Here is a 15,415-nt window from a genome sequence, read left to right on the forward strand (position 1 = left end):
TAACCAGGGGCTTCCCTGGTGGTTCAGTGTAAAGAATCTGCCTGCCAATGCAGGAGACATGGGTTCAATCCCTGATCCAGGAAGATCCCACATGTCACGGAGCAGTTAATTCTGTGCGCCACAACTATTTAGCCTGTGCTCCAGAGCCTGGAAGCCACAACTCCTGAGCCCACATGTCACAGTTACTGAAGCCTGTACACCCCAGAGCCCGTGTTCTGCAATAAAAGAAGCCACCACAGTGAGAAGCCCACGCACCATTAGAGAGGAGCCCTGACTCGCACATCTAGAAAAAAGCTCATGCATAACAACAAAGACCCAGCACAGCCAAAAGTAAATAAGAGTTAAAAAATAAAATGAAGTAAAATAAAATGGAGAGTAAATAAGGATCGACTGTATAGCGCAAGGAACTCTGCTCAATGTTATGCGGCATTCTGGATGGGAGGGGAGTTTAGGGAGAATGGATACCTGTATGACTGAATCCCTTTGCTGTTCACTTGCAACTATGACAACACTGTTTGTTAATTGGCTATACTCCAATACAAAATAAAATGAAAGATAAAAAGGAGTACGTCCCCAGAAGCCTGTGAGGATGAAGCCAAGTCATGTAGCAGTTCCCCACCTTGCTGTCAGTTATGGGCCTGGTGGAAGTCTCTGGACAGTGGTTGACACTGGATGAGGCTGGTGCTGTTGGAGGAGGTTGGGCTGCATGGAGGTGGAGGTGATGCAGGTGAGGTAACGCTAACCTGGGAGACTAACCATGAGGACATCACCTGCCTCCTCCCACGTTTTCCCTCCCTGGCCTCGTGCTGTGGCCAAACTCTCCACGGAAAGCACCCATCTGATTTCTAGGCACTCCTTGCTGCTCAGGGGATCACGTGTGGTGGACACTCTGCCGACTGAACTGATGGACTGACTGACTCTGTAAACACCCTGCCAAATGCCCACAGAATGCTCTAGATACTCACGTCTGCTAGATGGTACTTCTACTCCCAAAGGCTGGAGGTTGGGTGGTGTACTTAACAAGAATCAGCTGTGTTTGCTCCCAAACTTGTGAATGCCAGTTGTACATTTTATTGTGATCATAAACTTATTTAAACAAAATGAAAATTGATGAGATTAGTGTGAAAGAACTTTGTGAAAACTAAGATGAATACTTGGAAAAGACTCGATGAAGGGTCATGTTGAATTGAGGATAGATGAGACAACTGTTAAAGCTTGAGGGAAATTATAAAAAGGGAAAACTAGAAGCCTAGTGCTTTCTCATTGCTTTGCAAATATCTTTAAGTTCTAGTTCTACTTTTAAAAAAAGCAGAAACTGAAAATGATAAATAATGCATTTATGGCAGGCTGTGCTGAACTTGCCTCTTATGCGAAGAAAAAGCCTTGGCCCTACATCAAAAGATTGGGGATGACTGTACGTTCTACTCTTGCAAATTGAAGTAAAATGTTTACAGGATGTACATATCATGTTTTAATGGCCCCTTGCTTTAAAATCTGCATTTTTAAATTAACCCAACAAGCACTGGTGTTGGTCCAGCTGGGTGAGAGGGTTTCGGCTGTTCAGCCTCCTGTTTGGGGCCCTCCAAGCAGCCCCATTCTGGCCTCATTCACTGCACACATCTCCCACTTTCCCTTCCACTCCTTTCGCCCCTCACTGAAGATTGACTGAGAATCGGAAGCAGCCCTGAGTTCAGAGCCGACTTTCGTGCTGCCTCTACCTGGAGAGGGTGGAAGCAAGACAGTACGAGAGTGTGCCTGGCCCCTCCTGCTGCGTGGGAGCTGCTTGTCTATGGTGTTGTGGAGTCTTTCCCCACCTGACATCCCACCGCACTTTCAGTGCTTTGGATAGAATTGGGTCCCAGCCCGAATTCACATGTTGAAGCCCTATCCCCCAGTGAGATGGTATTTGGAGGTGGGGGGCCTTTGGGAGGTAATTAGGGTTGATGAGGTCGTGAGGCTGGGGCCCTTCTGATAAAATTAGTGGCTTCACAGGAGGAGGAGGGGATAGAGGTTGCTCTCTCTCCACCCTGTGAGGACACAGAGAAAGCGCAGCCTGCCAGCTAGGAAGAAGGCCCTCCTGCACCTGGAACTGACCTGGCGGTGACCGTGAACATGGCCTTCCAGCCTCCAGGGCTGTGAGAAGTCAATGTCTGTTTCTTGAGCCGCCCAGTCTCTGGTATTTTGTCACAGCGGCCAAGGCAGGCTAACACTCGGAGGCCCCTAAGACCACAGCAGGTCCTGGGAAGGTATGCAGAGCATGTCTGTGAGCCTGCTGCCACCGTCGAGGAAGCGGCTGTCGATGATGCCACACCCTAAAACCCCCGAGGGTCCCGCTTCCTTCCCAGTCTCAGACTCCAACACGCCGTCAACACTCACCATCTCATGAGACCACAGACCCACTGGGAGATCTGCAGAGGTACAGTCAGGGAGTTGATTGCACAATCAGGGAGTCTCACCTGAGGTCACACTGTTTTCAAAGACACACCTGTGACTGTAACCAAAGCCCATGACACGTTCTGATAAGCCAAGTAGCCTCCCAAATAAAACTTTAAATTCACGACTCTCTGCTGTGAAATGCAAGATGAATAATGTTTCTATGTATGATACCCTCTGACTCTGATGGCATCCAGAGCATTTAACTATCTGACCTCCCAGAACAGAGATTTCTAGTTGTCTACCCTAATCCTCTCCCGCCTTCCTCCTTAGTTACAGAACTCCCAGCCTCTCCTGCAGGGAAATGTGGCCATGTGACTAAGTTCTGGCCACCAAGACATGAGCAGAAGTGTTCAGGACATCCTGGAAAAGTCAGTAAAGGGGGTTGATCTGACTGGAACGTGCACCCTCTCTGTCATGGACCCTTGATTTGCACGCCATTTCTTCCCGCTGCTGGGTCCTGCTGTCGGACCATATGGCACTGTGAACCTGGAAGCCAGAGCTGAGAAGGGGCAGAAGCATACAGAAGGGGCCTGGTCTCGTTACCATGGAGGTGCTGCACCGAGAAATTGGGAACGTTGAGGTGGGGGGTGGGGGTCATCCCTCATGCAGGTGCATGACCTTGATCTTAGCCCCGTGATGAGAGGAGTGGCAGGGAACACTGAAGGGATCATTTCTATAGTTGCCTTGGTGATGGGACCTCAGGAAGCCTGGTGTGGGGCCTGGGGAACTGGAGTGAGGTGTTATTCACTCCCCTTAATTCTCTTGCCAGACTCCAGTTTGAGGAGAAGGTGGTGCCCCGGGTTCTCCCAGCTTTGGAAGCCCAGGCCCAGACCCCCAACCCTCTCAGGGGTTGCACGGAGCTCCCAAGGAAGGAACAGTGAGATGGTCCAGCCTCACACAGCCTCATGGGCAGTTAACGATAGCCACAAAACTCAAGACAAAGACCCTGTGAAGTAGCCCTTGACTGCATGTGATGGCCGGACAACACAGGGACTTCTGGGAGTGTCCTGAGCTGAGCAGGCTGGACATCACACTGGTGGGATTTGAGTTGCGACCTCGCTGTACTCACAGGCTGTGGGGCTTAGGGACAGGTGGCTCACAATGAGGGCAGAGTGGCCTGGATCCCTCAGCCAGGAAAGGCTGCCTTTTATTTCACCTTCAGCCTGGCTCATCTCTCACTGCTGAATCCACCCCTCCACAGGAGTCTTCCTCCATTTCAAGGACGCAGTCTCCTGGAGAGCGAGGATCAGAGGTCTTTTCGGGCTGGAAGGAGACGGAGCAGATTTGGGAAGAGGAACCCAGGATCACACTGTGACGGGGAGCAAGTTTAACTCCAGTTACATGGAGTTTCTGTGTTAGAACAAGACCCCGGCTGGCTGAATCCATGAGACAACAAGAACATTTTCCCCTGAGCTTTCACTCGACTCTCAGAATCATTTGTGATGTTTTCCAGGTAAATTGTTTTCTGCATTCAGTCAACTTATTTTAGTTTGTGGTTGTGTTTGATAGGCTGGTATGCTGGAAAAATCACTCCAGACATCCAGAATCCAATCAAAACAGACGTGCAGAGAAACACGTGTTGAGGGCTGAAATGAAACTGGAAAATCAGCCAACCCAGCTCCTCATTTTATAAATCAGTGGAAGTGATTCCTGGAGCTCACACAGCTAATGAAGGCGAACTTCAGAGCAGACCTTAGTTAACCCTAACTCATAAACAGCACTTCAAACACTTTGCTTCTTGGGTTTTTTGGGGGGGAGTGGCTTTGTTTTTTGTTTGACTGTGCCTCGAGGCATGCGGGATCTTAGTTCTCTGACCAGACCAGGGATCAAACCAGTGCCCCCTGCAGTGGAAGTGTGGAGTCCTAACCACTGGCCTGCCAGGGACGTCCCCTCTAGATATACTATGGAAGAGCTCCTCAGGTTCTTTGTGTGTGTGTGTGTTCATTTTTCTTGGAAAGAATTTACAGAGTGTTTCCTGAGGCATTTGGAGTCAAGTTGGACAGATCTACAAACGTCGAAGCAGCTTTCCCTACACAAGGACAAGGTCACTCATGAAGTCTGTTGCTTGACCCTCTTTCCCGTCGTAGGAGTTAGCCGTTTGGATTGTGCTAAATTGAGTATCCTTCCTCTCCTCCCCCTCCCCTTCTCCGGCTTCCTCCGCCTCCTCCATCCTCCCTCTCTCCTTCTGCCTGATGCTTCCTGCATCGCACTCTGATTTTCTCCAGGTCTGCTGTGCTGTATAGCACGGACCCTGGATTTTGTGCTGATCAGCATATTTCCCTCATTTGCTTCTTCCTTCCTATCTTCCCACCCCTTTCTGTGCTTTTAGTTTCCAAATCGTGGGCCTATCTAAATTAATGAACTTATTTGTTTTCTCTATATCAAATGCACGGAAAAATGACTGAATTTCTAAATAGGCTGATAGTACCATGTAGACGCATTCTGAGCCTCCCCGGAGCTATGAAAGCTCCCTGTTAAGCTCATGAGAACAACATGGGGAAATGAGGGTGTCCCTAACAAGGCAGAAGGCTTTCTTGATCAATGCTTGCCTGGTGCCCTATTCCCCACGTTGAGTGTGTCTCTGTGAAGATGTCAGTGACGAGGATCCATTGTGTGATCAGTATTCCAAGAGGCTGCAGATACAAAATCCTAGACACATTATTTTGTGGGCAGAGCAGGTGTTCTGCCTTGAGTTGTAACATAACCAGTGAGCAATAGTTCATGAAATGACCTTTCTTTCAGTTTATTAAAGGGCAAGCATTTCCTGGAAATTCATATATTTCACTGAGCTCTAAATCAAGACTGCATCTACCAGGGTCTTTTCACCATCTCTTGCTCTGACATTGACTTTCATGGACCCAGGCACTAAACCCATCATTCCTTCCTTTCACTCAGGAAGCCCTGTGTTAAAAATGTATTTCCTAATGGGGACCGTGTGCTGTGGGCTGCAGTTTCAGCATCTGTCTCTCTGATGAGACAGGGGGTCGAGCATGGTGCTGAGTCCATCTGTGTTCCAAGACAACAACCTTTTTGCTGGTGAGAAAGAGGGACAGTCAAGTGATGCTGGGAGATCAGCTCCAACTACCCCCAGATGAACCAGGAGGCCCCCCGGCCCTGGTCAGTAGCAGGATCTTGGGATATGCTTTTATTCCTGAGTTGACTTGGTTCTCTGGGTCATGCCTTGACCCTTTCAGGGTGCAGTTTATAACCGGTGCCGATCTGTCTGGAGCTATGAGCAAGCCCAGGTGAACTGTGTGTGCCAGGACCAACCTCAGCACTGGCCTTGCCCTCTGCCACCTTGTCTTTCTCTTCTCCTCTGCACGTGGCAGGAACACCTCCTTCTAGCACTGGGTGAGCAGGCATGCTCTGGGGATCTGTCAGGACTTCATGGGGCACTCTAGGGTGGCTCCAGGAGGCAGGAGTGAAAATGTCCCAGGGGCTGCTCTGCCCAAAGTTCCCTGGAAAAGTAAATTGGTAAACGGTAAGCATAAGATGGGAGGTAACCTGTCTTAACTCTTGATAGGTCCACTTAATCAAATTCAGTTCTGGTCCTGTAGTTTCATAAGAAACAATTCCAGGGAAATTGGCCCTGGAGGTTCTAGTCCAGAAACACCTCCTACAGAATGTATCACATTGGGGCACAAGTGACTCAGAATGTACTGAGGACCTGCATGACAAATCCAAAACAGTTCTGGTACCTTCTTCAAGAAACATCAGCTAGGGAGACAAGAGAGCCTGCTGAAACAGGCAGAGTCCCTCTGAGCAGTCACTTGGGTTAATCTTATCACCACAGCCCACTCAGGCCAGACCTTTCCCATCTCACAGCTCCCTAGTCCTGAATCTTTTCTATAAAACATCATAACATGTTTCTGTACCAAATTCACTGTCACCAGTCTATCAGAGTTCTCTAAATTTAAATGTATCTAATTTTGATAAATTTTGTGGAAGTAAACTGGTTTTAAGGTATACACTGAATTTGGTACCCTTCCCCCTAATTCTTATGTTGAAGCCCTAAACCCTAGTGTGACTGTATTAAAACATGTCTTTTAAAGAAATAATTGTGGTGTTGGAGAAGAGTCTTGAGAGTCCCTTGGACTTCAAGGAGATCAAACCAGTAAATCCGAAAGGAAATCAACCCTGAATATTCACTGGAAGGACAGATGCTGAAGCTGAAGCTCCAGTACTTTGTCCACCTGATGCGGAGAGCTGACTCATTGGAAAAGACTCTGATGCTGGGAAAGACTGAGAGCAAGAAGAGAAGGGGCTGGCAGAAGATGAGATGGTTAGATAGTATCACTGACTCAATGGACATGAATCTGAGCAAACTCGGGGAGATGGTGGAGGACAGAGGAGCCTGGCATGCTGCAGTCCACGGGGCCACAAACAGTCAGAAACAACTTAGTGACTGAACAACAGCAAAGGTTGTTCTAAATGAGGTTCTAAGAGTAGCACCCTGATCCAATAGGAACAGTGTTCTGATAAGCAGAGACACCAGAGTGTCCACATTTTCTCCCTTTCTCTTCCTCTCTCTCCGGGCCATAAAGTGAAAGTGAAAGTCACTCAGTCATGTCCGACTCTTTATGACCCTATGGACTATACAGTCCATGGAATTCTTTAGGCCAGAATACTGGACTGGGAAGCCTTTCCCTTCCCCAGGGGATCTTCCCAACCCAGGTCTCCTGCATTGCAGGTGGATTCTTTACCAGCTGAGCCACCAGGGAAGCCCAGGAATACTGGAGTGGGTAGTCTATCCCTTCTCCAGCAGATCTGCCTAACTCAGAAATCAAACTGGGGTCTCGTGCATTGCAGGAGGATTATTTACCAACTGAGCTATCAGGGAAGCTCCCAGGCCATAAAAAGACTCAGCAAAAGGTGTCCATAAAAGGAGCCCATCTGCAAACCAGGAAAAGCCCCCTAAGCAGCACCTGACCACACTGGGACCCTGATGTCAGACTTCCAGTCTCCAGGATAGCACACACGTGACAGACAAAATTCTGTGGCTTAAGCTGCCCAGTCTATGGTAGTTATTTCATCATGTCACCTAATCTGACTAACACCCTAGACCCCAGAGAATTCACGACCCGGTGGAGACTTCAAGTGAGGCCCCAAGCTGGGACTTAACTGGTGGCCAGGTGGACGGTCCTTACCGATGAACTCCTCGCCCCTGCTCCACAGGCGCACAGTGCGGTCCAGGGAGGATGAGAGCAGAACCTCTTCTTCTATTAGCTCCAAACTAATGAGATGAAAGGGCAAGGGAGATGTGCTGAGGCTGCCCCAGCAAGAAATGCTCAATGCATCAATACCCCAGTATTTATAGCTGGAATATAGAAGCCAGGTTCATCTCCTGGATTATTCTCGGTACCATCCTCTCCCTGCCTCCTACCATGCCACACCCCCTTCAGATGCCCCAGCTCCAGTCCCAAGATAGCAGAAAAGATATACTGGGAACATTTCATGGACTGTGGGAACTGATGGGTCTGTGGGAACACCAAGAGGTTGGAATGAAACTTCTGACCGGGGTCCAGGCCCCACGCCAGCACTGACTCCTTTTAACTCCAGTGAATAAAGTCTTAAACATACTAAGCATCTACACTTACACTAAAATAGTGGATCAATTCAAGGAAAACAATCATCATTTATAAGAAAAATGGCTTCAGATCTCTTCCTTTACTCTGTGTAGGGAACATAACCATCTAGTCCTCACAGCAGCAGCAGAATTATAGTACTGTCCTTGTCTTCTGATGAATTCAGAAGGCTTCTGAGAGAACCCATTTACTCAAAGCTGGGAAAAGTATTTTGACTCTGTTATACATTCTTAAACTCTAAAATGGATGGTACTCACGATTCACCATGCTGATGTGGGCCCGCCAGAATTTCACGTCTAAATCAGAGGAAAGAGCACAGCTGAGTGCGGTGGGAGAGGCCCACCCTGAAGCTAGATGCTGCGCACGGTCACTGCAGGGTGGGGTCGGAGCTGGATGAGCGCCCAGCAGGGAGAGAGGCCCAGCCTGAAGCTAGATGCTGTGCAACGGTCACTGCAGGCTGGGGTCGGAGCTGGATGAGCGCCCAGCAGGGAGAGAGGCCCAGCCTGAAGCTAGATGCTGTGCAACGGTCACTGCAGGCTGGGGTCGGAGCTGGATGAGCGCCCAGCAGGGAGAGAGGCCCAGCCTGAAGCTAGATGCTGTGCAACGGTCACTGCAGGCTGGGGTCGGAGCTGGATGAGCGCCCAGCAGGGAGAGAGGCCCAGCCTGAAGCTAGATGCTGTGCAACGGTCACTGCAGGCTGGGGTCGGAGCTGGATGAGCGCCCAGCAGGGAGAGAGGCCCAGCCCAATGCTAGATGCTGTGCAACGGTCACTGCAGGCTGGGGTCGGAGCTGGATGAGCGCCCAGCAGGGAGAGAGGCCCAGCCCAATGCTAGATGCTGCGCATGGTCACTGCAGGCTGGGGTCATATCTGGATGAGCATCCAGCAGGGAGAGAGGCCCAGCCTGAACCAAGATGCTCGCAACAGTCACAGCAGGCTGGGGTCAGACCTGGATGAGCGTCCAGCAGGAAGAGAGGCACTGGTGTGACAAGTCGTTGGTCTTGCTACATTACTTTGATACAAGTTTTTATCAAGCATCTACTATGTGCAAGACCCTATGCCAGCTCCAAATACATATAAAATGGGGCCTGTTCAAGGTCCTCACCCTATAGTTTCCTTTAGCACTTAGGGTTTGGTAAGGCTGCAAGAGTGGGAAAGTAATAAAAAATAATTTTTAATACAGCCTGGCGAAAGCTATGTTCCCAGTACTCAGAGTAAAGACCAATGCAAGGCCGATCACTCTTACTTCTAAATTCCAATTTCTCACACTTTAGCATTTAAACTTCTCCTGTGGTGGAACAGGAAAAAGTGAATAAGGGGAGGCAGGTGAATATTTGCCTCTAAATTGGCTTTACAGAAATATATTTAATGAAATATTTTATAGCCATTCAAATATGCTAAAAAAAAATACCTAAATATGCTTATATGTAAAGCTGGCTAAGATACAAATGAAAAAATGAGTCCTGAAAGTATGTATCGTGGGTGTGTGTGTATGTGCTCCTGTATATATTTTGTATATATATATATATGCATAGGAACTTTCTGGAAGGAAATTGAAATTCATTAATAGTGTTGCTAGGATGCAGAAAAGTCGGGCTGGGTGATGGAGGAGGTCAGAGAAACAACTACTGCTTTTCATTTTATATTTTATCATGCTGCTTGATTTTTTTTCTAAACATGAGCATTTCTACAACTGTATGAAAGGCTTTTAACACTTTAAACATATTCTGTTATTACCAAAGCAGTATATCTCCAGAAAAATTAGGAAAGACACATTTATTAAAAGAAGATAACCCTGTATGCGAGACAGCAAAAGAGACACAGATGTATAGAATGATCTTTTGGACTCTGTGGGAGAGGGCGAGGGTGGGATGATTTGGGAGAATGGCATTGAAACATGTATATTATCATATGTGAAACGAGTCACCAGTCCAGGTTTGATGCATGATACAGGATGCTCAGGGCTGGTGCACTGGGATGACCCAGGGGGATGGGATGGGGAGGGAGGTGGGAGGGGGGTTCAGGATGGGGAACACATGTACACCCGTGGCAGATTCATGTCAATGTATGGCAAAACCAATACAATATTGTAAAGTAATTAGCCTCCAATTAAAATAAATAAATTTATATTTAAAAAAGAAAAGCATAACTAAAACCTCAATGTGGGCTTCCCTTGTGGCTCAGCTGGTAAATAATCTGCCTGTGGGAGACCTGGGTACAATCCCTGGATTGGGAAGATTCCCTGGAGAAGGAAAGGCTGCCCACTCCAGTATTCCTGCCTGAAGAATTCTGTGGACTGTATAGTCCATGGGGTCACAAAGAGCTGGACACAGCTGAGTGACTTTCACTTTTCAAAACCTCATGTACAAAGAGATAAGGATTTGTTACATCCTTGATGTCTATTTCTCCAGACTTTCAATCTTCCGTGTGTGTCTTCGTTTTAACAAGGGTTGCATTATTGTTTTGTGACCTAATTTTTCACTGAACAATTTTATCATGAATAGTCTCCCTATAAATACATTTTCATATATGGCATCCTTACACAATAACTCAATGATATTTCAATATGTTATATTCTATACCATCACATGTTTAATTATTCCCCTTACACTGGACAGTTTGGTTTCTCTATTATTTTCTTCTGCCTCTCTTATAAACAATATGCTGATTCACAACGTTATAACTAAGTCTTTGTTTATGCTCCTTACTCTTTTTTTTTGGCCAAATCCTTAGAAGTAGAATTGCTGGTTCAAAGCTTTAATGTGCATTGTCAACTTGCCTTTTATGCCCTTCAGACTGTATATACCAACTCACTCTCCATCCAAGAGCATGTGAGTGCCATTTTCCCCTCACCTTGCCAATACTGAATATTTTCATGAAAATATTTTTCTCTAGAAAAATATCAAATTTTATTTAATCTAATATTTAACTAAAACTGAAGCAATGCTCATCATAGCATCTCACATGGAGAGCTCATGCCTACTCGTGGGAGGCTGCAGCTCCTGTCCCTGCAGGCCCTGCTCCTCAATGTCATAGACGTGCACAATGCCGTGCTGGTCACCCATGTAAGCACAGGCATCTCCCGCCGTCACCACCATGCTGCTGACCCGGGCTTTGTCTGTGGACTGAAGACACATACACACAGGGATCTTTACACACACACACACACACACAGGGTCCATCACAGAGAGACACACAGACACACACACAGCGTCCATCACAGACAGACACAGACACACATGGTCCATCAGCGGTAAAGCTTACGTGTCAGACAATAGCAAGTGAAATACATTCTCCTTGATGAGAGAGACACTAGTTTTTTGACACAGGCTAGTGTCAAAAATGGCAACCCTTGCCAGTATTCTTGCCTGGAGAATCCCATGGATGGAGGAGCCTGGTGAGCTACAGTCCACGGGGTCGCAAAGAGTCAGACATGACTGAGCGAGCGACTTAGGTGTCAAAAAACAAGCCAACCCAAACATAAGGTATGGAACTTATTTCCAACCCACTACCCAACTTATAGGAGCAAAGTTTGCAATGGGACGGGCCCCACCAAACAGCCTCAGACGGTGACAGAACCTGGGAGGAGGGAAGCAGAAGGGAGGGCCCTTGGGTGTTGGTGCTTTACAGTTCTGGAGCTCCCGGGCAGAGTCTGGGAGTCTCTGTTGAGAGGCACCGCAGTCTCAGGACTCCAGGGTGGTGCCTGGGCTGCTTGGCTTAATCTGACCAGCTGAATGATCCATCTGTGTGTATCCGGGGAAGGGGCCCCCCTTGGAGGCTTTGGATTAAATGTCTCAATAGCCTCTCCCTTCTCCACTATTCCAGGCAGCCTTCCTGACAGAGGAGGCTTCTTTGGGCTGTGGAGGCGAGATATGGAAGTTTGTGCTATGGCAACAATTAATGTGTGTGCGTATGTGTGTACACAGGCACTTGTGTGTGTAGGCACATCTTTTAAACACATTGTGGGACTTGCCTAGTCAAAGGAATTCTCTGGGACCTCCTTTGGTCTGTCAGTCACAATTCTTGAGTGCTTTGCCGGTAGGTGTTCACAGCAAGCCTGTGAAGTGGGAACCCCATGCATACCTCTTCGCCTCAGTTCAGTTCAGTTCAGTTCAGTTCAGTAGGCTCAGTCGTGTCTGACTCTTTGCGACCCCAGGAATCACACCACGCCAGGCCTCCCTGTCCATCACCATCTCCCGGAGTTCACACAGACTCACGTCCATCGAGTCTGTGATGCCATCTAGCCATCTCATCCTCCGTCGTCCCCTTCTCCTCCTGCCCCCAATCCCTCCCAGCATCAGAGTCTTTTCCAATGAGTCAACTCTTTGCATGAGGTGGCCAACGTACTGGAGCTTCAGCTTTAGCATCATTCCTTCCAAAGAAATCCCAGGGCTGATCTCCTTCAGAATGGACTGGCTGGATCTCCTTGCAGTCCAAGGGACTCTCAAGAGTCTTCTCCAATCCCACAGTTCAAACGCATCAATTCTTTGGCGCTCAGCCTTCTTCACAGTCCAACTCTCACATCCATACACGACCACTGGAAAAACCATAGCCTTGACTAGACGGACCTTAGTCAGCAAAATAATGTCTCTGCTTTTGAATATACTATCTTTGCCTAGGAGCTCCCTAAATCACAGACTGTGGGATCCTCCTCTTCTCTCAGGGGAGGGGGTCCTGTGCTGCTGACAGGTAAAGCAGAAGCGAGGGATGCCCAGGGTGAGGGCGCCTGGGGCCAGAAGCTTCAGGGCTGGGCCAAGGTCGGGCATCGGGAGGAGGCTTGCGAGCAGAGCCAGAAGGCGGTCTCCTTCTCCAGTGAGGAGACTACAAACGACCGAATGCCCTGGGATTCGGGCTCTTGCAATCAGAGTAACACAGGCGGCGGCTTCTAACTCACTGTTTAAAATAAAATTCCTGTGCTTTGGAGCAGGACACTGGCCCACTCCTTACAGTTCACTGAAGCCAGAGGTCCTGTCATCTATGTGACATCACCAAAGCTAGTTAGTGGCGGAGGCGGCCTCAGGAAATGTCCTCTACCCAGGAGTCCCCAGCCTCCGGGATCTAATGCCTGATGGAGCTGATGTAGCAATAATAGAAATAAACTGCACAATAAATCATCCCGAAACCATCTCCTACCTCCCAGTCTATGGAAAAACTGTCTTCCACAAAACCAGTCCCTGGTGCCAAACAGGCTGGGTAAGACTGCATCCCTGCAGGCTGACCCGCATTACATGATTCTCAGCTCTTCTCTCAGACCTCCCGTGGGTGCTGTGGCAGTCTGCCCCTCCCTCGCTGAATAAACATCTGATGTTTATTTAACCTCACTGAACGACATCCTGTGAGCCCTATGTCCCTGCAGGAATCACCAGGGGCTTTTGGGGAGACAGCAGGCAGGGAGACTCAACTGGGAGGAAGCTGCCCTCTCCCAGCTGGAAGGCTAGGCTGAGTCAGCCAGGGAGTGCCTGGTGAGTCCCGAATGCCTGGGGGTCCTTCCTCTTGGAACCCGGGCCTGCAGTGGCCACTTCTTAGAGACGAGCTGACGGCCAGTGTGGGCACCATTCTCACCTCGGGGCCCGTTGGCCATCAGCGAAGCGGAGGCTGATTCCAAGTTGGCTGCCCGAGTCTTGAGGAAGGCGAGGCAGGAGACACTTCCGTCTGGGCCTAGAGACAAGGAGAGGGTTTTGGTTGTGCTCCCCATGCAGCTCCCAGCTCTCTTCTCGTCCTCTCTGGTGATTGCCCCGGGGCCCCAGAGTCTCAGAGCTGCCCCTGGACCTGGGTTGAAGCGGTCGAGGCATACACAAGAGCACAGGTGGCCTTGCTGGTTGAGAAGCAGCCCAGCCTAGCTGGGGGGATAAAGTCAGATGTGAAGGCAATCCAGGGTACCCCTGCATTGCCCCAGGACCCTAGGGCTTTTGCAGAGAGTCAGGTATGGGGAACTTGGTTAGGGCTTGAGGGAGGGGCTGAGAGAGATGGTAGGGCAGTCAGAGGCTTTGCCTGGAGCTCTATGGGTATTTCCTAGGAGGTCCCCACTCTCTAGAATTCCTGGATGGGAATTAGTTGCTGTTCAGTCGCTCAGTCATGTCCGACTCTTTGTTATCCCACCATGGACTGCAGCACACCAGGCTCCTCTGTCCTCCACTGTCTCCCAGGGTGTTGGAATAACTTCTAAACCCACCTCCCTACTTCCTTACCATCCGCTCCTCCTGCTGGACTTGAAGCACCATCAACACAGGGCTCACATTTGTCTTTTTCCCCACTTATCTCCAATGTCTCCAAGAGCTTAGCACATAGAGCTCAAAATTTGCTCTTGCATATAAGTCCTGCAGACCTACTTAGATGCAAACCTCCAAGAACCACAAAAGACATAGCTGTTTGGGTGTTAGAAGATGGGCAAGGGGCTTCTTCATCTCACCCTCCTTGCGTCTGTGGGCTCTGGGGTGACTTGCCTCGACTGGAGGTGAAAGGAAAGTTCTCATGTAAACAATGGAGTAGGTGCTGGAGTGAAATAAAGAGGTGCTGCTCCCTTGTCTCAGCGCCACAGGACACCCACGACCCAGGCTAGCTATTGTTCAGCAGCGTTTGTTCGGGCCTGACTCTGAGCTCAGCGCTGTGCTGTGCACTTGGGAAGCCACAGTGAACGTGGCAGACTCAGGCCCACCCTCAGGTGGACCACGATCACAAGCTGGATTACCCACCTAGAGCACATTCTGTGCCAGACCTGGAACTAAGCACCTCTCAACACCACCGTATTCAGCAATCACAACAACCCTAGTTAGACTTGATCTCTTGATTTTATCAAGCAGTGAGAGTATGGTTTAGAAAGAACTGCATTGCCTGAGGTCATACAGCTGAGGGGCTGACATTCAAACCCAGATGTGTTTGTATCCAAAGCCCATGCCCTTGGTATTGGGCTCTGTGCTTGTCCTTAGGGGGCTGAGGGTTGTCCTTGAGGGACTGAAGGTTGTCCCTGGGGGAGCTGAAGGTTCTCAGAGGCAGATGGAGGGCCACCTACATGGTGTCCTCCCTGGTGCCTGGGACACACAGTCAGTGATTGAGCTAAGGGTCACTCAGGTTAACCAGCTCTTGGGGAATTGACTTACAGGGTGGCAGGAGGGAACATGATGAGTAGGGGGAGGGGCAGCAAGGATAACCTCCCCTAACTTGCCCACTTCATCTTGGGTAGGGAGCTTCAGAGTCCTGGGAAATGGGCATATGTGCCGCCTCCCCACTTACCCATGTGTGGGCTTGGGGAGCGTTTCACTTTCTTAAACCTGTTTTCTTCACCTGTGATAGGGAGACAATACTTCCTGTTTCACAAAGTTTCAGTGAAGATTAAATTAGAGACTCTAAAAAAAAAAAAAAATTAGAGACTCTATGGGAATCGTGCTCCATGTCTTTG

General features: G+C 48.9%; 1 protein-coding gene across 1 annotated transcript in view; it reads right to left on the bottom strand.

Annotated features, from left to right (window-relative positions):
* Positions 1-10,979: 10,979 nt before the first annotated feature.
* LOC138446781 (cilia- and flagella-associated protein 337-like) overlaps positions 10,980-15,415 on the bottom strand; it is a 31,974-nt gene continuing 27,538 nt past the window's right edge. Inside the window, exons 10-12 of the mRNA XM_069602121.1 lie at positions 13,576-13,677; positions 11,500-11,549; positions 10,980-11,144 (exon numbers count right to left, since the gene is read on the bottom strand). Of these exons, the coding sequence (XP_069458222.1) occupies positions 10,980-11,144; positions 11,500-11,549; positions 13,576-13,677 (317 nt within the window). The remainder of the gene's footprint in view (positions 11,145-11,499; positions 11,550-13,575; positions 13,678-15,415) is intronic.

Source organism: Ovis canadensis, chromosome 10 (genome assembly GCF_042477335.2).
Source record: "Ovis canadensis isolate MfBH-ARS-UI-01 breed Bighorn chromosome 10, ARS-UI_OviCan_v2, whole genome shotgun sequence".
Taxonomy (NCBI): domain Eukaryota; kingdom Metazoa; phylum Chordata; class Mammalia; order Artiodactyla; family Bovidae; genus Ovis; species Ovis canadensis.